Source organism: Lissotriton vulgaris, chromosome 7 (genome assembly GCF_964263255.1).
Source record: "Lissotriton vulgaris chromosome 7, aLisVul1.2, whole genome shotgun sequence".
Taxonomy (NCBI): Eukaryota; Metazoa; Chordata; class Amphibia; order Caudata; family Salamandridae; genus Lissotriton; species Lissotriton vulgaris.
In genome coordinates this window covers 1,451,206,304-1,451,229,797 of record NC_141695.1, presented here as the reverse complement: position 1 = coordinate 1,451,229,797, position 23,494 = coordinate 1,451,206,304, and the positions used below count along the sequence as shown (strand labels likewise).

At 41.1% G+C, this 23,494-nt stretch overlaps 1 protein-coding gene across 1 annotated transcript in view; it reads left to right on the top strand.

The window, feature by feature from the left end:
- Positions 1-23,494, top strand: part of PTPRT (protein tyrosine phosphatase receptor type T) — a 1,692,228-nt gene that overhangs the window by 1,615,477 nt on the left and 53,257 nt on the right. Inside the window, exon 29 of the mRNA XM_086932257.1 lies at positions 22,083-22,232. Within this exon, the coding sequence (XP_086788383.1) occupies positions 22,083-22,232 (150 nt within the window). The remainder of the gene's footprint in view (positions 1-22,082; positions 22,233-23,494) is intronic.

Here is a 23,494-nt window from a genome sequence, read left to right as displayed (position 1 = left end):
ATTCCATGATTGTGGTTTTCTTTTGTACACTAACGTCTTTCTACACGTCCACTAAATGGGGACGGCTACACTATCTGGGCAACAATATCATAATTTTAAATGGTTAATAACAGCAGCCAACTCATTAAGGCGGCAAACAAGTTCATAGAGTTACTGGAGCCGCAATGGAATTTGTGTATAGTAAATTTATATTCCATCTATTTGAGCTGAGGACATGTATTGTTAAAAATCTGCAAATTATGCGGCAAACTATGGATTATAGGGCAAGTGCAGCAAATTGATATTTTTATAGAAAATGCAACAGCAAAGAATTCCATCTTTACAGTGATCATCTTTATGAACAGTGAAAAAGGTTGGACCAGCAATCTTGTACAGCCAGCCGTACTTTTTGATCTTTTACTTCCATTCGGTTTTGGTGTACTTTCCACCAGAAATTCTAATTTACAGAGAATGGAGAAGTATTGACTAACGGCATAAGCTCTGCTCTCAACTTCCCAGACAGTATAATTATGAGGCAGCTCTTGCCACATCAACATTGCATTGTGGTTAAACACCACTTCAGTGAAGAGGCTGCTCTACAGAAACAAACTCACTTCACATTATAGCTAGATTACCATGGAAGAATGGAAACATTTTTGAAAATGTGTCATTTTTATTGCAGTTTTGCTTTATGTAATATGGGAGAGATCATGCTTCAGCTCTGATTACTTGCCATTATCCTACATATAATAGCGTGGTTAGTCAGGTACACAATGTTATTTTCAGTCATATTCCCTGGGGACTTAAACGCATACTTCGCGACTGCTCAGAGAAGCTTAACCATTCAGTAGACTCAAGAATCAAATGAAATAACCATTTTGTTCAGACAGTGCTTTTAATGGTACTTCTAAGCAAGGGTGCAATCCATTTTAATGGAAGAGTACCAGCACGTCTTAGTAGGAAACAGACTCTGGGATAGGGAGCACTTGGACTCTTAATATTTCCATTTTAGTCACCCGCTAAATAAAACAAACTATAAAGCGATATTACAGAGGAAGCAATGGTCTCTGCCAGGTGACTTCAACATTATCACAGTCAGCACATAGAATCACTTTCTCCTCACACTGTGTACAAGGTGTAGGCAGTGACATAACACAAAAATCATAGAAGCACCCTGCAGTATAGGATTAGGGACCCATGAGACTCCAGCTATCATTGACATTAGGATGAAACAGGGCCCCTAAAGTGTTGGGGTACCTGGAAGGGTTAGGGGCCCCCTGCGTCGCAGGGGCTGCAGCGGCCTGCATAACACCTCTGCATGTAGGAGGCACAATACTCCAGTAAAGCGAGGACAATTCATTCTACCGCCATACACAAACAATGGGACAGATTAATTGAGGTGCTTTCTATGGTCCTAAAACATTCTTATGACTGTTAGATCTGGTTTCCAATGGGTTTCCATGATATAATAAAGGCTTAACACAGCCTTACATTAGGGTGAATCCCTTCATAGATCAGACTCTCATTCCAGTCTTACCACAAGTCTGTAAAATTTCTTAGCAAGGTTAATTCACAAAAGCCTTTGTGCGTAAAAGAAGGATTACTACTGGACTATACATATACATTCTCTTATATGCCTTTCTGATGGTAGCCCAAAATGTCCAACTCCAAATTAGTAAAAGTGCAAAAGCATGTACACCTGGCTCCCAGCATGTAGGCAGAGACAAGGTCCCTCTCTGATTCTCACACAATTGTCTGGCAACAGCTGTTCTCTCAAGACAGGCCATAAAAAAGGCGCAATCTTGTCTGTTTTTACTAATTGCATATGAATGTTGCCTAAATATTCCAATTAGTTTTTTTTAGGGGCAATTCACAAAGACACGTAAGAGTATGCTAACAGGTACTACAGAAGTGCTACTTTACGTACTTCAAAATGCCTTTATGACAACGACTCTGTCTATTTTAATGGTAAACATTTAAACAAAAAAATTATGTTCAGTTGAATGTAGGGACACCTGAGTGCGATTCTCCACCAGTCATGGGGAGGGGGCAGGAAAAGCACCAAAATCTGAGGGCCCCCCAGGGCATTAATGAGGTCTGTCTACCAGACAGCTGGTTAAACCCTCTTTACTGCAATAAGGGCTCATGTCCCAGATATAGCTGCATACAGTGGACCTTTACACCCACTGTTGCAGTTATACTGATGCTTTGTAGGCCGTTCTGCTGATAGAATACACAGGAGACGTTGGTGCCGCTCGCAGCTGTAGTTGCAGGAAATGTATCTGTGCCATTATTTTATCCCCGTACCTGTTGGTTGGTTGCTGATGAACTTTCTACACGGACATTGAGGCAGAGTGACATTGGGTGAGCCTGTGAGACTGCGAGGAGCAGCAGCCGCAGCGCTCTTTCATCGGACACAGCTGGTTCTCTTCCCGCCTCCCCCTGCCCACTTCCACCTCCCCTCTGTAACCATAAAACAGCTCGCAGCCCCCACTTTGCGAGCGCCGCTCGCAGCTGTAGTTGCAGGAAACGTATCTGTGCCATTATTTTATCCCCGTACCTGTTGGTTGATTGCTGATGAATTTTCTACACGGACATTTAGGCAGAGTGACATTGGGTGAGCCTGTGGGACTGCGAGGACCAGCAGCCGCAGCGTTTTTTCATCGGACACAGCTGGTTCTCTTCCCGCCATCACCCTGCCTATTTAGCCCCGCCCTTACCGCGCATCACGGGACCGTGCGCGGGCTAAGCCTGGGCAAAGGGCGGGCCGTCTGTGGCCGTCCGAGGCTGGTCGAGGCTGGGCTGGGCCACCTCATTAATAACTACCAATGGACATTTGAAGTAAGAATAAAGGTATTGTATTTAGGTACCTTTATTCATAGCTTTTACATATAGTACAATTTCTACTGGTATCAAGTTGTGACGTCCTTTAAGAACTCCCAAGAACTTCTATTCCCCTGCTGTGTTTGCTGTTTTTGATTCTGTTTAATTCTGTCATATTATTGAAGGTATTGGGGGAGCATGAGTTTACGTACCAGTATAGGAAGGCCATCGTTGGTGGGCGGATCTGTCAGGGGGGCTTTAGACAATTTTATTACCAGGGCGGCTTCCGTATTAGAAAAGGAAATTGCCATGACGGGAAAAACGCCTTTCCCTGGAACTTGTACAAAAAAAGCGATCATCCCTGGGTACCATTAAATTAGCAGTTACCCCTCCCAGGCACAGGTTAGAAAAAGAGCTACCTCGAAGGTCTGAGAATTCCCCACAGCCACAACAAACGCAAGCACTTTTATCAGAGGCAACAAGAAATGACTTAACCCATGAAACATCATTAGATATCTCCTCTGAGGCAGTATTATCTGCAACTCCGATAGATCCCTTTTGAAAGACATACCATCTATAAAAAATACAGACCCAGGCTTAACTTACAAAAAAAAAGAAAGCGTGGGAGGGACAATAAGGGTGGTAAAAATGCTAAAACATTAAAAGCATCTCAAAGCCATATAGGGAAAGTATGTTCACTCACAAGTAAGACTGGATCAGACCATTACCTTCCACCTTCCCTCTCAATCAAAGCTTTAATGGAGAATATGGAGCAACTATTTAAATCATTAATATTGCCATTGGTAGAAAGAGTTAAAAGAATGGACGAACAACTGGGGTCCATAGAAAAGGAAATGGCAATGTATACTGAACTGATCGGCGATTTAGACCGATCAAGACAAACAGAACTTAGCCATAATATTCTACCTGGGCAGACACTAGCACCAAATTCAAATAATAATGATCTACATCTTACACAAGCCCAGAATACCCTGGTTCCTCATCACACAGGTAAAGGTTTTACTACCATTAGGGGGGAAAGAACGGAAGGGCAGGTCAATAAACAGGGACCCCCACAAAAAATCGCTTCAGGGTTCCATCTACCTATTAAGCGCCGTAGAGAAAATCAGGAAAAAATAGACTTGCCACCCGAGGCCGTACCCTATGTTGTGTCTTTAATTGGGGTCCCGGAATTAGTGGAAGAAAAAACTGAGGATCATCAACAGCTAAAAAATAAAGTGATATATTGGCTGAGCAAAAATAGGCCATTACCTTCAAACATCAATGGAGAAATTCTTAATGTATGGAGATTGGGTTGGGTGGGGAATAGACCAGAGGATATAAGGGGGAACGTTATTATCGTCAATTTCAGGGACCGAAGAGCAGTAAAATATATTGGCGAGTGGTATGTGGCAGGAGGTTGGAAGGAAATATCTACATACGATTCAAGCTATTTTTATCCACAATCATTGTTGGCACACGCTCCAAGACTCCGCGCCCCATATGGGTTTAGTACAGAACAGTTTGGTTTTAGCGTCCCCACTTTTAGTTATTTTTTTACACTTTCTGGGCTCGAAGCAGTTGATTGACTCCCTAACCAAGCTACTTGGAAAAATTTCTATTCTAAACAGTCCCAAATGTTAGATCCCCTAACGGTTGGCATGGTAGGCAATCAACCAAAATCAGTGCGGGTTGACACTTTGGTACCGGAATCAAATTGCATAGATACTGTGATAGGGAGCGCCACAACTGGTGGCAAAGACTGTATGGCTTTGCTCGCCACTCCATCCACTATTGTTCTAGAAAAGACGGCGGAAATTGGTTTACTGTGGACTACCACACCATTGGATAATGTCGTAGCTACTGAATGCCCGTCGATAAAGTTTCTTTTCTGGAATATAGCTGGGCTTCGTCCCAAGGTAGAAGATGGCACGGGTTAAACTTTTTTGAGAACTATAATATAATCTGCCTCCAGGAGACTTGGTCTACCACAGCTAAGCGCGAATATCTCCAAAAGCTAACACCTGACTTGAGCAGTTATTAACTATGTTATCCAATGGGAGGTGGATAACATGGCTAAGAGCATTAGCTCGCTAATGCATGAATATCGCTGACTTTTCAGCGATATTCATGCATTGCGGCCGATTTTATTCGCATTTGCGATGAACCTTGGTAATACCAAGGTTTATCTGCGATAAAAATCGCCGCAGCTCAGCGTTAATTTTTTCATGCTAACCAAGCAATAGCGATAATTATCGCTATTGCTTGGTAATATGCCCCATTGTTTTTAACAGCTTTGGTGTTGGCACTGAATCACATAAATAATGCATGTTGAGCGACATGCTGTCTTATTCCATAGGTCTGTCTCGTAACAGAACTAGTTACTGATTACGTTTGTAAAAGGTATTCACATGTGAAGCACCTTTTATAGTCACAGCAATGAACCCCTGCATGTGTTATACCTTTGTGTACTACGTTGAGCTGGCAGGAGCTATAGGGGCTGAGGAGTGCAGGCGGTAGGGAGACTGCTTGAGTGCTGCGACCTCACAATGCCAACAATGCACTTACTTCCAGTGAAGTGTGGGGTTCTTAAGTTCATTGGTGTGTTTTCACTAAATTTCTATGTGAGGAATGGGGCAGGATGGCGGGTTCATGTGCTGTCTTTAGGTAGACGGGACAGTGTGCTCTACTGCCCAGGGGGAGTAGGCCGTGAAGAAGGTGTTTTGTTCTCTTAGTTAATCAGTTCTTGCTCAAACCATGTTACTCACCTGAATGGATGCCCTTTTGTGTGTTGTTATGGCCCTTGCGAGTCAGCTGTGCAACGCCGCTCCACAGTGATCTGCTCTGGGCAGGATTACAATTTGGATGACTGATGGCAGGGGGCATTTTTTAATTGCTGACATGGAATGTCAGAGGCCTGGCACAACTGGAGAAATGTGATTGAGTATATGCCTATATGACACGCTACTGGGTGTCACTTGCATTCCTACAGGAGATGCATGTGTGGGAAGACTGTATTGTCAGTCTCCTGAAAAGATGGAGTGTGCAAGTGTGTGCAACTTCCTAGTCCCGGAATGCACAGGGTGCTCTGCTGTGGGTGACTCCTGGGGCCCTATTTCAGCACAGGGCTCACATTCTTGATACAGAAGGACTTTGCATAATCCTGTATGGTAATTTAGATGGCTGTGAGGTGTACCTGATAAATATCTATGCTCATAATAATGATAGTGATTATTTTTATACTATGGTAACAAATGCAGCTGCAGTATTTCTAGCAGCAGACATGATGATTGCAGGAGACTGCAATTGTGTGCTCAATGGGTCACTCGATCTGGACCCACCAAAAGCACCATGGAAACCACAAATGATGAGTCAGCTGGTGGGCTTGTTGCAAGGCCTAAATATGGTAGATCCCAAGAGGGAGAAACACCCAGACTCCAAAGTGTACTCCTGTTATATACTTGCGACAGGAACACACAGCTGCTTACATTATTGCATTATATTGCCTGTAATTGTCCAGAATGTAGAAGAGGTTTCTTATTTCTCACATTATCTCTCTGACCACTCCCCTGTATTGCTCAGCTTGGGAGGGGGGTGTACCCTTCTTCGAGGGGAGGCACTAACTGACCCCCCACCTCCTATGAGGCTATGGTGAAAACTCAGCTCACTCATTAATTTGATGGAAATTGGGGAAGTGGAGTGTTGTCATTCTGCTGTAAGAAATTAAATACTACTTTGTAGCAAGGGTTCGTGGGTGCTGTTTTTCAAGGTGGATACCTGAAGATTACTACAACGTTTTTGAAAAATATATATATATATATAAATATCGGCACACTTCTTTTGTTGAAAAGAATAGAAGACCACAATGGGGAGGTACGAGGGAGCAGCCTTTATTCTCGTTTCATCCGGCAAATGCATTTCGGCTGTGAAGCCTTTCTCAATGCCATCCGATGTTGAAATGAACACGCCTCCTCCCCCTAGACTGCTATGAATGTCCGGCTCAGTCTTGATTGGATGTTTCACAATTCCTCCCACTCCAGCCGGAGTGGGTAGCCCAACGTGCAGTCATCGCCAGATCACCGGACTACACGTCCCAGAATGCAATCTTCCAGTGAAGGGATTCTCAGGTTAGGGAAGACATCCCATGCAAACGAGTGACTGGCAGGTAAGTCCAGGAGTAGAGCGTGCCTCCATTCCAAAGTCTAAATGAGTTAATTGTGCTCCCTCGCGTCCCCAAGCCGCAGCTACCTTAAACACCCAGGTTTCGTATCCGCGCAGGTCCGAATGAAAATGCACTCGATCCACAGAGAGGCGGAAATGCCTCTACATCGCTTCTCTTCCTTCTGGGGTCACCGGGTGCACACCGGAAAATCTGCTACCGCAGGAGAAATCATGCACCAGCTGGAGCTGCCGCTGCCAATGGTTCCGGTGTGACTTGCGCTGCGAGGGACTTCTGAACCGTGTCACTGGCAAAGCACGGTGAATTGATATCGGCACACTTCTTTTGTTGAAAAGAATAGAAGACCACAATGGGGAGGTACGAGGGAGCAGCCTTTATTCTCGTTTCATCCGGCAAATGCATTTCGGCTGTGAAGCCTTTCTCAATGCCATCCGATGTTGAAATGAACACGCCTCCTCCCCCTAGACTGCTATGAATGTCCGGCTCAGTCTTGATTGGATGTTTCACAATTCCTCCCACTCCAGCCGGAGTGGGTAGCCCAACGTGCAGTCATCGCCAGATCACCGGACTACACGTCCCAGAATGCAATCTTCCAGTGAAGGGATTCTCAGGTTAGGGAAGACATCCCATGCAAACGAGTGACTGGCAGGTAAGTCCAGGAGTAGAGCGTGCCTCCATTCCAAAGTCTAAATGAGTTAATTGTGCTCCCTCGCGTCCCCAAGCCGCAGCTACCTTAAACACCCAGGTTTCGTATATATATGTCTGTATATATATATATATATGTGTGTGTGTGTGTTATATATAATATGTATAATATATATATGGTATACATATAATACATATTATATATATTTATTTATATATATTAGCTACTGGCGGTCACCAGTAGGTAGTTTTAGTTAGGACCTATTATGCATAGGAAATACACAACATTCTATTCCCAATAACTTTGGCGCCGATTGATGTATCTGTGCGAAATTTTCCAAACTTTTGGCGAGCTCTGGTCTGCTCCTATCCTGAACATTTCGGGGTGATTGGTCAAGCGGGGGCTGAGAAAAAAAGGGGGGTCCCAAAATGTGTTTTCCCCATGCAATTTCCCATAGGACATTTAGCCACAGCTACAGCTTGAACGGCTGAACAGAATTACGCCAAATTTGGCAAAGAGGTAGTCCTCAGTTCCGACTTGTGTCTTTTGCTTATATGGTGTCAATCTGTTCAGTAGTTCCTGAGAAAATTACATTTAAAGTCATTTATATATCTATGGGCGCGGTGGATCAGCGGAGTGTGCGAGGATTGTCATCGTACCATAAGAGCACTATCCCGATCACACGCTGAATGCTGATTGGCTGTCAAGTGGTTGTCAACATTCAAAACAAGGAACTGTTGGCAGCCATTTTGTGCCTCAGTAGAAGCGAGGCTGAGGAAGTCAGTGGAATATATGTGCAAAATCGAGAAAGGGGCAGGGTAGAAATAATTTTACCCTCTAGACTTGCTTAGGGGGTCCCAGAAGGACCTCCAGGGCACACAATTATGTTTTTTTTTAAACCTGGCAGGTGTGTGTAGGGTGCGCGGACTGTGCCGTAAAATAAATAAAATAAAGCAGAGTTTTTGTTAATAATTAGTCCCCGGGGGGTTAAAAACCGGGGGCAACATTTTTACATTTTATGTGGGGCCCAGAGGGGCCTCCCAGCCTCGGGGATCATCACCCCCTGGGACTAAAAAGAAAAAAAGTGGTGCAGAAGGATTCAAAGGTACTCAAAGCCGTGGGGACCATCACCCCCCGGGTCTTTATGTATTGTGGGCAGGGGACTGCATGGCCCCCCTCCTGGAGCACTTTAAGGCCCCGTTACCCCCTCGGGCTATAAAATAAAACATGGCTGGGGGGGCTGTAAGGTCTCCAAAGCCCCGGGGACCACCACTCCCCGGGGCTTTATGTATTGTGGGAGGTCCGGTTCCTGCAGTGTCCTGGGGTGTCCATCCCGCCCTTCCATGGCAAGGAAATCTGTTCTCTGTTTCAAAATGTAAATCAGATTGCTTTTCCATATGGGGAGGTGCATGTTAGTAGCTCGCCATGTGGAAAGTAATGCTGGCTGCCAAACGTGTAGCAGTTGTGCAGCAAAGGAGCTGGAGTCGTGCACCCTACAGATTATGAGTCGTGCATCCAGCGTGTGCACACCAGGGGGCCAAACTGAGCGCTGCGCTGGGTGCGTGACTTTTTTTTCCGTAAAAATATTCCCATCAGTAATTTTTAATATTCCCGTGGACCGCATCGCCCGGGTCTTATAAAAAATGTTGGGGATCGTGGGAGGAGCCACAATGTCTCCTTGGTCCCACCGGCTACCCGCATTACTTTTAAGATGGGAAAAATGACGAGAAAGTGGTGCAAGGGTGTTGTAAATCTGGTTTGTATTTTGAAAGAGAGAGCAGGGTGCATCTGTAGGGTAAGTGCAGGTTAGTGTAGGGGTAACATTTACTATTCTAACTCCAAGAGGGTGCATCTGTAGGGTATGTGTTGGATGGTGTATGAGTAACAATTACTATTGCAAATCCAGGGTGTTGCATCTGTGGGGTATTTGCTGGATACTGTATGAGTAACAATTACTATGAAGACGAAAGGAGTTAAAAGGGAAGGAGACACTCACTTTCACGATGAACCTGGAAGAAGAGAAAGTGATGAGAGATGATTTCTGACGTGTTTAGGCTTGAGAACCTGGTTAATCATTAAATGGGGTCTGGCAGATAAGTGCGTATTTATTCTGCAAGAAGCCTTTCGGGTCTTGCGAAAGCAAGTCATCTTTAATAATTGCCTCTCGCTGCGTGTACTTGCAAGGTCATCTGATTTGCTCGTATGTTAAAAACATAATTTTTCTACACCTCTTTTTCATTGTTTGTGAAGCATTGTAAGAAGATGTATTACCGACCAATCCCTTTCCTTGCGCAGATTTTGAAAAACATTTGATTGGCTGTTGTGTGGTTAACTCTACCTTCCTGATCTTAATGTTGATTGGCTTGTTTTTTTCTATGTGACGTTACGATAACCTCACCATGTATGTAGCCCATTTTGTGACGTACTTTATTTTACAATACATTTCAAACCATTCTTGATAATATGCCCACAGTTTTGGTAGGGTGTTTTTAATTTAAACTGTCTACTGTACTTACGAGTTTGTTGACTGTGAAGGTATTTAAAAATATTATTCTATTTTCTATTCTATTATAATTGTGCTGACTTTTCTCCTTCAGCGTGGAGTACTTTGTCCTTTCATTAAATGTATAATTCTTCAAACCATCCTTGAAAGAAAAATGCACAAGTTTTCAAAATATTTTTATTGAGTCTTTTATATTTATCACATGGGTGAAATGCAAAAAATGTTTTCAATTACTGGTATCACATGTTGGACCACATCTATTTTATTTTATCATAAGCACTCATTCCTTATGTTTACATTATATAAGTGTTGCCCCGTCATTTTTATTTAAATGTTTGGGCTTTTTTTACTTCCAGATAAAGTAGAATAGAAGTGCTACGACAAACACTCCCTCACTACTTCATCTTTCTTTTTTATGTATATTTCATTTCAATATTACATTTAACAATCATTTTTAAAAATGGAAAGAATTATTAACATTTGAAGCCACAATTATATTATTTTTTCAAAAAGTGCTTGCGAAGATAATCCTCCTGTTCTTCACAAGTGAAAATTGGTGAAAGCACTACTTAGTATAAATACTTTTAGCCCATTTTCACTCTAGAAGATAAAGAGTGTTCTCTTTTATTCAAAAGTATTTCGTTTTTTCGTCGATAGTTTATTTATAGTACATTTTTCAATCAATAAGAAATACTTCCATACTAAAAAAAATATTATTTATTATGTTTTGAAATCCTCTGTTGAAAGTCATCCAACTCCAGTTGAAGGATCATAAAGTTATATATAAATTAAAATATACATTCACAATATGATCCCTCTGTGGAAATGAAAGATAAATTCAAGATGATGGTATCACTCCAAATTATTACTTTGCACATAGTAATTTGTTATTTAACATATTTCTTGTAATGGTTGTTTTGTCAACTTGTTATTATATTGCATTTAAAATTAATCATTCCACATTCTATATTCATTTACATTGTTTTCCTTTTTTTGTAAAAAATATCAAACATATACCCATTGAGATAATTTACCTCTCTTCGATATTCTTTTCTTCCTCCGTCGAAATTCATCCAAATCCTCTAGAAGGAAGATAATGTTTAATGTATTTTTAAATATACATTAACAATATGTTCCCTCTGAGGAAATGAAAGATATTCTCAAGATGCTTCCGCAGCCCCGAATCATTACCTTGCTCGTATTTTCTTCGCCCGTATTAATTCTCTGAAACGAAACTCATTTTCCCATTGGTGTGGTTTACATACTTTCTGGTTACTTAACACTCTATGGGATCAATTTATTGCTCCTCCATCTTTCAAGTCACGTTTTTCAGTTGACAGGTGTTCTCATTTTCCCTGTTTTGGTGCATCGCGTGTTTATGTAAATGTGCCTCTTTCCATACTTTTTAACTTTCGTATATTTCTAAAATGCTTTATTTCAATTTATTTTTCATAGTAAAGCATTTCTTCTATAGGTTACTTTTTTAATATGAGTATTAACATTCATTCCCCTTTTTTTTTTACTTATCAATCTAGTAATTTCCCTTTTTTTGTAAAACCTTTTTTATTATTCTTCATTACCCTAAACCCCAATTTTCCCTGCATCCCGTGCCAGAGATACTCTGTATTAAACTTTGAGTATTCTAATTTAAATCCGACTATTAATTTATTTAATTCCATTACTGCAAGTTTTAATACATTTATTTATCTAATATTTTTAATCTTTCTTTTTACACTGCAAGGGTTACTGTTATTTGTCTAGAATCACACTATGAATCATTGTCCATTTGGCAAAATTGAGAGAGAATGATTTGGTTGGTTGATGTGTTTGCAGTTACATAAGTACGTACACTCTTGCAGTAAGCCAGGCTTTAGGGTATGCACTGCTTCAAACTACTATGCATTATGAATGTGGTGCTGTAACCACCTTCACACTTATGTTTTAGGCCTACAATTCCCCAGTCACTATCTATATACTCCAGCAAACACAGTGTGACTGCTGTTGCAATTTCAAAATGAATTTTTCAGTACCATGTAGTAATTCATTCACTAAAGTAAAAATCAACCAATTAAGAATTTCCCCAGTGTCTTTACTTATATTAATGTAATCATTCAGTCAGCAAGCATGTACTCATGCAGTGAGCCAGTCTTTAGGGAATGGAGTGATTCAAAGTGGTATGTATTATGCATGCAGTGATGTAATATCCTTAACGTTTGTGCTTCAGGACTACAATTCCCCCCTCTCTATACATACCAGGGGTCTCCAACTAGTAGCACTCTGAAAGTAGCACTCAGAGGTGATGCCAAACCAAGCCAATCTCAGAGATTCTGTGCATATTAAAGAAGGTAGTACTGCTCATTTCACTTCCCTTAAGAGTTACAGACAGCCAAATGAATGGCAGGGCCTGTTGATAACACTCAAACAAACACTGTGGTGGCGTATCAATTAATCAATTAGGGATGTATAGAGCATAGTACTCACCTGTGAGGGTTTACAGGAGCTGAGGGAGTAAGTGGGGGGGATTTGTGCAGCTATGGTGATTTGAAAAGCTAGGTCTTATCGGTCATCATGAATGCTTTCAGTGTGGGGGTTCGTCTGATGCTGAGGGGGAGTTCATTTCAGGTCTTGGCCATGATGTAGGAGAAGGGTATGTCTCCTCTCTGGTTCTGTGGATACAGAGAATTTCGGCCAAGACCTGGTCAGTGGAGTGGAGGTTTCTTTTGCGGGTGTAGAAGGAGATTGAGGTATTGGAGTCCATTGCTGTGGAGGGCTTTATAGGTGTGTGTGAGCAGCTTGAAGGTCGCTCTTTTTTCGATGGGGAGCAAGTGGAGTGCTTGTTTATGCTAGGTAATGTGGTCTTGTTGTGGGATGCTGAGGATGAGTCTGGCTGCGGTGTTCTGGACAGTCTGAAGTTTATGGAGTAAAAATGTGTTGATTCCGGCATAGAGGGTGTTCCCGTAGTCCAGCCAGCTGGTGATGAGTGCTTGGGTGATGGTCGTCCTTTATTCGGGGGGTGGGTCTATTTGAAGGTCTTGCTGAGTATGTGGAGGGTTTTGAAGCATGTTGAAACTGCAGCGTTGGCCTATGGGTCTGTCACATGAAACATGTTTATCCACTTTAAATCTAAGTTGGGGAGACTTACTGCTGTGGTAATATCATGCGTGGCATACTGCATGCAATGATTTGAATTTTCCTTAATTAGAAGCATTTAATATTGATAAACGTTTTCCTAGTATTCTGCTCATAACTTCACCTGGAATTTTTTGGTGGTTACTACTGATAACTGTGCTTTGGGTGGTCATAGTGTAATGTTAATACATACCTCCAGCACAACCCCTACACTTAATAAACACCACTACACTTCTTTAAACCCTAAAACACTATCCCCTACAATAGACGAACACCACTGCACTATTCTAAACCTTAAAACACTACCGTCAGCATGACCCCCTACACTACACAAACACCAGTGTACTACCCTAAATGCTAAATCTACCACCAACACGACCACGTATTCTACACAAAGACCAATGCATTACCTTAAACCCTAAATCTATCCCCAGCACAACCCGTTCAGTACACAAACACCACTACATTACCCTAAACCCTAAAACACTACCCCTAACACTTAGCCAAACAGCACTTCATTTACTCATATAGATAGTAACTAAAGTTAGTGTTATAAAATCACTATTACAAGTATACAGTTATCCATACAGTTACTAATGCAATCACTTAGTCATATGTATACTTCTTTATATACAACAAATGTCACACACACTGCCTTTTATTTTTGTACTTTATTGCACATGTAGCATTGAGAGATATATTTGCTCATTACCACAGCAATAAAGATATTAACTTACCCAAACAATTGTTATAACATGCAGTCTTAAAACCATATACCTACTGAATCAACTATTCACACATCTTTGGGCAGTCAGACAGCCCCAGCGACCCACACACACATTCACTCTCCCATACAAATACTCAGTTAACTAATCAGTAATTAATATAGACTTTCACGTAGCTAGTAACCAACTGGTGCAGCAGCTTGCAGAACAACTGTCAAAGTGATACAGATATTCACACAGTTTAGTCAGTATCCAATATATTAATGAAACACTATAAACTATTCAAATAAACAATCAATCACACTGCTACTAAATCTTTTATCTATATTTTTGTATATCCAGTCATTCTTCAATGCAGATTGCTATATATATAATACATATTTAAATAACAAACCAAACCACATTCACTGGATGCTGTCATCAGTGATGTCATAAGTGATGTCATATGAGATGTTATCAGTGATGTCACTAACCATGTCATGAATGATGTAATATATATATACATAAAGAGCTGCATATGAAGGGGCCGTATTCAGAAGGAAAGGAAAAGTCATGCAAGGTAACTTTTTGTCTCCTTGTAAATATGGAGGAGCCAACTGGTGGCGCAGAGAACTTGTAAATCTGCCGTAGAAACTTTTTCATTTCTCCTCATTTTTTTACAATATACGATACAATGCACAGCATACATTGTAGGAGAAAAATGCTTTTACTGATTGTTTTTGTGCAGGAAGGTGTGCCTTCCTGCACAAAAACAAACTCCACACGACACAGATATTGTTGCACCATGGTGCAAGGGTGCATATATCACCACATGCCTGCAGTTTAAACAGCAGTGCAGAGGAAAAGACAGACTTCCAACATATTTATGTACATATGTTACATCTCTGTCCTTCGAAAGTAGCTCAGCACGCTGTAGCCAAAGAGCTTACAGTGTCATGCTACAGCACTTCCTTATAGTTCTGCAGTTATACATTCACCATCTATGACAAATGCATTCTTTACTCAACAATGCAGTATGTATACATTTATGTAAACTTTCACACACTAGCATATACATTTAGGTCTTTCTTTAACCAGAGTAGTTAGTTCTGAAAATAACATTTTTTTTTGTAGTTTTATATATTTTTTTATTTTTAGAACTTTTTTGGGGGGTTTTTTAGAAAGAAAAAAAAGTCAACTGGCCGAACAAAACCATGAACTTTGAGTGAATAAAAAAAAAACTAGCATTGATGGTTATCAATTGCTCTGCAAACTAGGTCTACTGATTACTCCCCATAACAAATTAAACAATTGCACTTCACGCAGTGCATTCTAACTTTCACGAATTGGGGACGTATGTCTGGTCGTGATGTTGAAGGTGATGCTGCAGAGGTGCTTGGTATTGCCGGTGGTGGAGGTACATGTTGGCGCAGTCGTCTACATTCTTCGTGAGCATAGTTCACATGATGTTGGGATTGGTGGTGCTTGCGCATACTCTCAGTGCTACAGGAGTATTTCTTGCTTGGATCTCCTCTGAACAGTACTGCCTGGAAAATCATGCATGTTACTTTGGTGGCATTACATTTCTTTTGCCCCTCCGGAAAAGTAAAAATTTTCCATACGATGGATGTGTATCTATTGGGAGGGTGAGGTTCTGGTACAAATTGTTGATTAACAAAATCATCAGAATCAAATGATTCTTGCAGTGGTGTAGCCATTTTTTAATCCAAAAAAGAAGTTCAGGTTTCCAATGAACAAAAAGTGACGTTCTTTTCAGGATAGGACTTCTCGTAGGGAAGGTAAAAGAAGAGCAAATGAAATGGGTGGGGTACTTCAATAGTTAGAACAGTAAGGGGCCAATTACGGTGTCGGGCGGATTGCCTCCGCCAGGCTGGCGGTAGCCACCGCCGGCCTGACGGAGGCAATCCGCCCGACATCCGTTCCCGAATTCCCTCCCCCATATTAGTATGGTGAGGGGACTGCGGAGGACGGAAAGACCGTCTGCCGCTTTTTCGCCCCGGTCGCCTTGCGGCCGGGGCGGAAAATGTTTAATATGGTGGTGGTGTCTCATAGACCCCGCCAGACATATTAGTCTGCGGGCCCCCCATAGTGAAGGAGGGGTGGGTGCTGCACACGGGGTGGTACCTGTTGTACCCCCCACATTTGCATAAACAAAGTGGCAGGCACCGCATGGTGCCTGCTGCTTTGTTTATGCAAATGCTGAAATGCATTACTAGCATTGTGGCGGGCGGTGCTGAGAGCACCGCCCGCCACAATGCTAGAAATGCAGGATGTGCCCGCCACTGTGACGGGCACATCCTAATGTCCCCCACGGGACCCCCGCCCTTATGGTGGGCGGTCCCAATTCCCGCTAGGATCACGGGCGGACAAAGTCCGCCCGTCATCCTAATGGACCCCTTAGTGTTATAAACCAATTAAATCTCTTTTTTTGGTCACATGGGATCTGCGTTGGGTGTGTACACGCAGTACGCATTTTGCACAACTTCCCCAAATTACATTTCAAAGTAATAAAAGTTTATTAAAACCAAAAGAATATTATTTTTCCCCTTAATATTTATATTAAATACACATATATATTTTTTTTATATATCGAAAAATTTTGCGGAAGTCGCGCACTCACCACATTGAACACGCACATGACATCATGCGGAAACGCGCGCGCGCGGTGTGGCATGATATGTATATGTTGCATATGCGCTTGACGTCACGTACGGGTCGCATAGCAATCGCGCATGAAATTGCGTACCCATCGCACACCCTATGCGCATTCTACTGAACAATTGTAAAATGGCAGCTACGTTCTGCACAGCAATCGAGAGAGGTTCGCTTTGGGTGTGGGACTGCTCAAAAATAAAAAAATTAAAAAGAAAACAGAAAATATTAAAATATTTTTAAAAATATAAAAATATATATATATATTATATATATTTTTTAAAACATACATTAAAAATGTGTGATGTAATCTTAAAAATAAGATATCTAAAAATTAATATGTTTAAAATAAATGTGTCCATCAGTATAAAAGAAATAAATATAACAATTAATAGATTTAAAAATTGTTATTGAATAAATCTTTCAAAGTCACTAAAAAAAACCTTGGGTTTCAGGCAGGTTATACTTTGGAATCAGCATTTAAAAAACCTTCAAAATTCACTGAAAAAACCATAGGTTTCAAGTAGGTTATATTTAGGAATTATCATGTAAAAAAACATTGAAATTCACTGAAAAAAACATAGGTTTTAGGGGTGTTATAGTTAGCAGGACATTTCACTCATAAAAAAACCATTGAAATTCCTCCGTTATAGTTAGTTATACTAACTGTAACTCTCGAGCCCGCAATCCACTGGTGATGATGTCACATATTACAGAATTCATGACATGGTCAGTGACATCACTGATGACATCACTGATGACTTCTCAAATGACATCGCTTATGACATCATCCACGTGACAATCAGATACACCTCATCATACACTACTATAATCTTTAATCACTCACTGTAAAATATAGAGTATCATATTTGAATCCATTGACACACCAATACAAGTATCTAAAAACTCACTCAGTGATTCCTCGATATAAACACACATCTAATCAATTACCTATAGATTCACTCATACATGCTGTCAATGATCAATAGATCTCTATCAAATATACTTATACATCTATATTGGCATTACACACCAGCACACATCCTTTTTACTTATGCAGTCATCCTACTCACTTATGCAAATAATGGATCATACTTATATTTACTCAGCTACACACCTATACAAACACCACTTAATTTATTCATATAGAGAGTAACTCATACTTAGTGTGTTATAAAATCACTATTACAAGTATACAGTTATCCATACAGTCACTCATGCCATCATTGAGTCTTATGTATACTTATTTATATACAACAAATGTCACATACACTACCTTTTATTATTCTAGTTTGTTGGACATGTACCATTGAGAGATATATTTGCTCATCAGCACATCCACATACATATTCACTCACCCAAACTATTATAACATGTAGTCTCAACGTCATATATCTACTGAATCAACTATTGACACATCTTTGGGCAGGCACACACCTCCCGCCTAACCACACACATATTCACTCTCTCATACAAATAATCAGTTAACTAATCAATAACTAATATACACTTTCACGTAGCTAGAAACCAAATGGTGCAGCAGTTTATACAACAACTGAGAAAGTAATTTAGATTCTCACACAGTTTAGTCACTTCTCAATATATTTAGTGAGACACTATAAATTAGTCAAGTAAACTGTCAATCAAACTTCTACTAAATCGTCCATCCGACACTTATACATCCACTCATTCTTCAATGCAGTTTGCTATATATATAATACAAATCGACATATGGAACCAAAACTACATTCAGTGGATGTTGTCATCACAAACCGTGAACCCTAAAACTACTCTTGGCACCCCAAAACTCAAACCCACCCTCAACCCTAAAAATTCCCTTGCACCTCAAAACCCAGATGCACCCTGAACCCTAAAATTACCCTAGGCACCCCAAAACCTAAACAAACCCTGAACCCTAAAATTACCCTGGGCACCCCAAAACCCAAACCCACCCTCAACCCTGAAAATACCCCTGCACCCCAAAACCCAAACCCACCCTAAACTCTAAAATTACCCTGGGCCCCCAAAACCCCAACCACCCTCAACCCTAAAAATACCCCTGCACCCCAAAACCTATAGCCCTACACTGCAAAACGCAAACCCACCCTAAACCCTATACTTACCTTATACTTACATGTAAAATACATATGCCTTTACCATTCATGCCTTTGCAACAAAATTCGTTGTAAAGGCATGCGTAGTATATGCATATGCATTTTATTGCCATGCGTTGTAATGGCATTGCTGAGTAACGGTATTTGCGTTGTGTTGGCATAGAGGGTAATGGTATTTGTTGTCAAAAATTTGTTGTAATGGCTCTTTACCGTCAGGTACACCCTTCCTCATACAACAGGCATGCCGGATTTGGGATCGCACAGTCACAAAAGTGTTAAGACGGCCCTGTATGCTGGAGACATGCCACTGAGGTAGAGCTCAGACTATTAGTTAAAATAGCTGAGGTAATGTCAGTACAGAAAAGGAAAGATGGGGGTTGTGAATTTTTGGGTGACTTATACTTCAGAATCCTATTTATCACGCAGGATGATGAACTGCAGTCCTTTACGCCGGACAATGAACAGGATCTGCAGTATTCAAAGATGTCTGCAACAGCATGAGAATTATGGCCCTGCTTCGCTGAGGAGAAATCGCCCTCACATACCCTGACAACACTCCTTGCAATGGCGGGATGCCATGAGCTCATCTCACACCCATATCACACAATGAGAAAAGACCTGCTAAAAATAATCCCTAGACCACACACAAAATTGGATAAATCCTATCTACCTGAGAATGGGACAGGAACCATGCAGGGGTACGGAGAGTGAGTTCCAATGCACTCTTCAAACTGATATAATATAATTACACCCACCTGGCGTACCTCTTGCCCAAGACCCTAAACATCATCTACCCCTCCCTCCTCCCCCTCCACCCCCAGGCCAGAAGAGTGTGCTCATTGTGAGATTACTGCAGCAGATTTTAGACACATGGTGTGGCACTGCCCAGTGATAACACGCTTCTGGAGGGAGGTGACAGAAAACTTGAACAAGGTTACTAGCAGGGAGATACCGCTTACACTATGTGCTATTTTACTGGGTCTGATCCCAGTGCCGAAAAATCGGAAGCTTAGCCACAACTTTATTTTACTAGGCCTCTTGCTTGCTAAGAGACGTATTGCCAGAAAATGGATGAGTGCTTTGACCACCAGTCATGCAGAATGGCTCTGCGATATGACAGAGTGGGTGGTGGCAGAAGTCCAAATGAAACATGTACATAAGGATGAAAAATATCTGAATCTGAATATAGTTGGGGTAGGAGAGGGGGTGGTGACCCAAGACATGGCAGAAGGACATAGGGAGGATGTAGAATGGGAGTGTTTGCCCTGACCCGGTCCAACCTCCTCCAGACTGACCGAAAATAAATGAGACTGCCAGGAAGGCCAAGGCCCAAGCTATCCTGCTAGATGAACAGTTTGCAGAATGATCGCCAATGTTAAGGGAGACAGATGATGTTCTGTCCGTTGCTCCTGATTATGATTGCCCAGATGTACAGGATGAAGTCAGGGATATATGAGTAGCACCGGTGGGGTGCAGGGGGAATTGGGGATTAGTTCTTCTGCAAGATGATATTGAAGAAACTGTGTATGCACTGACTTATTGTTGTCATGATGTAATGTGTTTTACTCTTGTGTAAATTCATTAAAAAAATTACAAAAAAACGAAATTATTTGGAATAGGAAAAAAGAGACTGCCTTTCTACTGGGAGCAAGTAAGGGAAGCATTCCCTGAGAGAGTCATCCTAGCAATGTTCATTGCGTCTCCCCAATGCACATGAGGTTTACTTGTCGATAGTTCTCTCCCACTCACCTAGTTAATCTTGGGAAACTGCATGGGTTGGTAAAAAGTGAAACCGCTTCTCCATACCCCTCTAACAATTTCGGAGTCTCGTCTGCTCTATTATGTGCAATCGAGCTGGTGTGTAGTGCCACCTGTATAACGTTTCATAAAGCATTTCTGTTCCTTGGACATATATGTTGTTTTTCCTAATTAAAACCTCTTCCCATTATTTGGCATCCTCCTCAATCCATTCTTCCATTGACTTTGGCACAAGAGCTTATCATCGGGGGATTTCCAATTGGGAAATTAAAAAGGTTTGCTACTAGCCCTCTCCTAGATAATAGCCTATTCAGGAATGTGTCTTACTAGATGCATACCAGGACACTTTACACAGCCAGGCTGCCGTCTTTCAGCTTTAACAATTCAATAATTGTCATGATAATAGTTTGGACCCGGCATACAATGCTTTCTGATTAAAATGGCCCTGTTGTAATTGCAGTGATTATATATGGCGCCATAGGTCATTTTTTATTTTTATGTGTAATGAATTGCTTTTTATTCTTTATAAGGTTTCTCGGTCAAGACTGCCCCGCTGAAACTTTAATGCTTTTATATGTCACTTTTGTGTGTGATGAATTGTGTTTTATTCCCTATTCTATACTTTACATGTTTTTATGTGCTCTTAAATGTGGTTTCTCTTTTATGGATATTTGAATAGCCAAATAAAGCTGTTTGACTGACAGAATTCAATAAGAAGAGATGCTATTTCCTTAGCCACCGCGGAGGTGTTCGTGATTGTTCTACCTATTCTCAGAGAAAAGGCATCCATTAGGAGCAGAAGCTTTTCTATTCTTAACAAGGAAATGCTAGATTTCTACATTAGCAAACCATTTTTCTATTCAATTTTTCATAGATCAGTGTGTGACTTATGCATAATATTAATTTTATTTTGACCTTTCCCAAGGTTTATTAAATACAATAGAAATTGAAAAAATATAAATAATTTGTGTGAAACGTCCTTTGTGAGCTGTGATGTTAGATTTTAAACAAATGATAAATATTTGTCCTTTGCATTTCACACTGCAGAGCAGTGTGACACACTTGGACTGACATATCCACTTTGTCTAGAATAGATGCACCATGCATTTAGGTTCAATCCTGACTCATATCAAAAGTGTGGCGTTGCCTCTGCTCTGGGGCTCAATTGCAGGACGATACACAGACGATCCAGGGCACTGCCCTCTGGCAAAATAAAAGTAGCCTACTGCACAATGACTGAGAGCTACTGTAACACAGAATTAGTATGAAAAACAAAACTAGAAGTGCAGGCTTGCAAATTTAAATAAAAGCAGAACAAGAAGGTGAAAATATGTTTGTCTGAAATTATATGTCCATTGATGGTTCGGCTCGTGTATTGGCTTTTTGAGCCAAGCCACACCCCTAGCTCCTCAATAGGTTGACTCTCCCTAGTTATGTATTGCCTGCCCATCTCTACTATGTAGTTGTTCCGCCTTCTCTGCTGCACTGAAGAGCATAACAAAGGACCTCCACTCCACTGCTTGGCTCGTAATATTTCACCTCCTGCCTCACCTGCTGACTTTTTGTGTTACAGGAACAGTACATCTTCGTCCATGATGCCATTCTAGAGGCCTGCCTCTGCGGCAACACTGCCATCCCCGTGTGTGAGTTTCGGTCGGTCTATTACAACATCAGCAGACTCGATCCCCAGACCAACTCCAGCCAGATCAAGGATGAATTTCAGGTATGGGGAAGTGAAAAGGTGTAAAGTCTGGGAAAAGCGTGGAAGCATTAAGGAAAGATTGACACTACATAAACCCAAAATGCACCTATGTGCAAAAGGCAGTCTAGCACTTAATGTTCACATTGTCAAGAAATTGGTGTACCTAGCCAATTTCACGAGATGCAACTCTTGGAAATAATTAATCAAATCCACCAGCCAATGTTCCATTGTGTGGCCTCTGTAATTAGCATAAATGTACTCCTCTCACATTACTTTACTTTCTCTGAACCATTTGCCTCCATTTTGTTTTTAAGCTAGACTGTGTCATTCTTTGTATTCCTAAATCAGAGGTCTTCAAACCTTTTAATGAAAAGTATGAAAAAGTATGAAAAAAAATCATCGGACCCCCCTTAGAATTTTTTACAACTCTTCTATTAAATTGGCCATGCTTAAATATGTATTGACTTTGTTGAACATTGCATTGACGTTCTGTTACAGTTTTAAAAATGCAATCAAATAATTTATTGCCAAACATACTATGCTGGTCAGGCAGGCCTTACTAACATGTACAAGTATCCACAGTGTGATTATTAGAAATGAGAGTAGGGGTTTTGAATAATATTTGGAGGCCCTTCCCTTTTGACTTATGCTGCCAGCTATGATATAAATGACTAAAGATGTTAGTGATGGCCCATTGCACAGTAGCTTAATGCCGCACATTTATTTTCTGCATAAAAACAAAAAGCACTCCTATCAGCATAATAGTTCTTGGCCAGAACCCGTTGCCTCCCCCAGGGAACACTTGATGCCCCCCCTGGGGGGGCCTGCCCCCCAGTTTGAAGACCCCTGTCCTAAGTGGTTTATGTGCAGCTTTGACACAACATACGTTTAGAATATTGGGACTCAATTGGAATCAATACAAATGCACCACATATATCTCTCCACTCTTATTTAACTAATGTGTGCAATATTAGTACTAGTTCTTCTCTAGCAGACACTGTGGAATATGCTTTGCATGCACTTCTGAAGTCTCGCTGAAAACGTTTCAGCTGATGAAAAACATCTCGCACAGCATGATTCTAAAGCTTGCTGCTGTCTGCTTGTTGATGCTTTTCTGTGGACAGGTGGCATCAATTATGCTATTTAATGAAGCAGAGTTGTGATGCTTTCCGCTGAATATATCAAGTGCAATTTCCTTCCTCTGTCCCATTGTGAAGATGCAAATCGATAAAGTGAAAATGTGTTGGAATAGAAGAAATTGTTTTTATGCCCTGGGCTGTGCT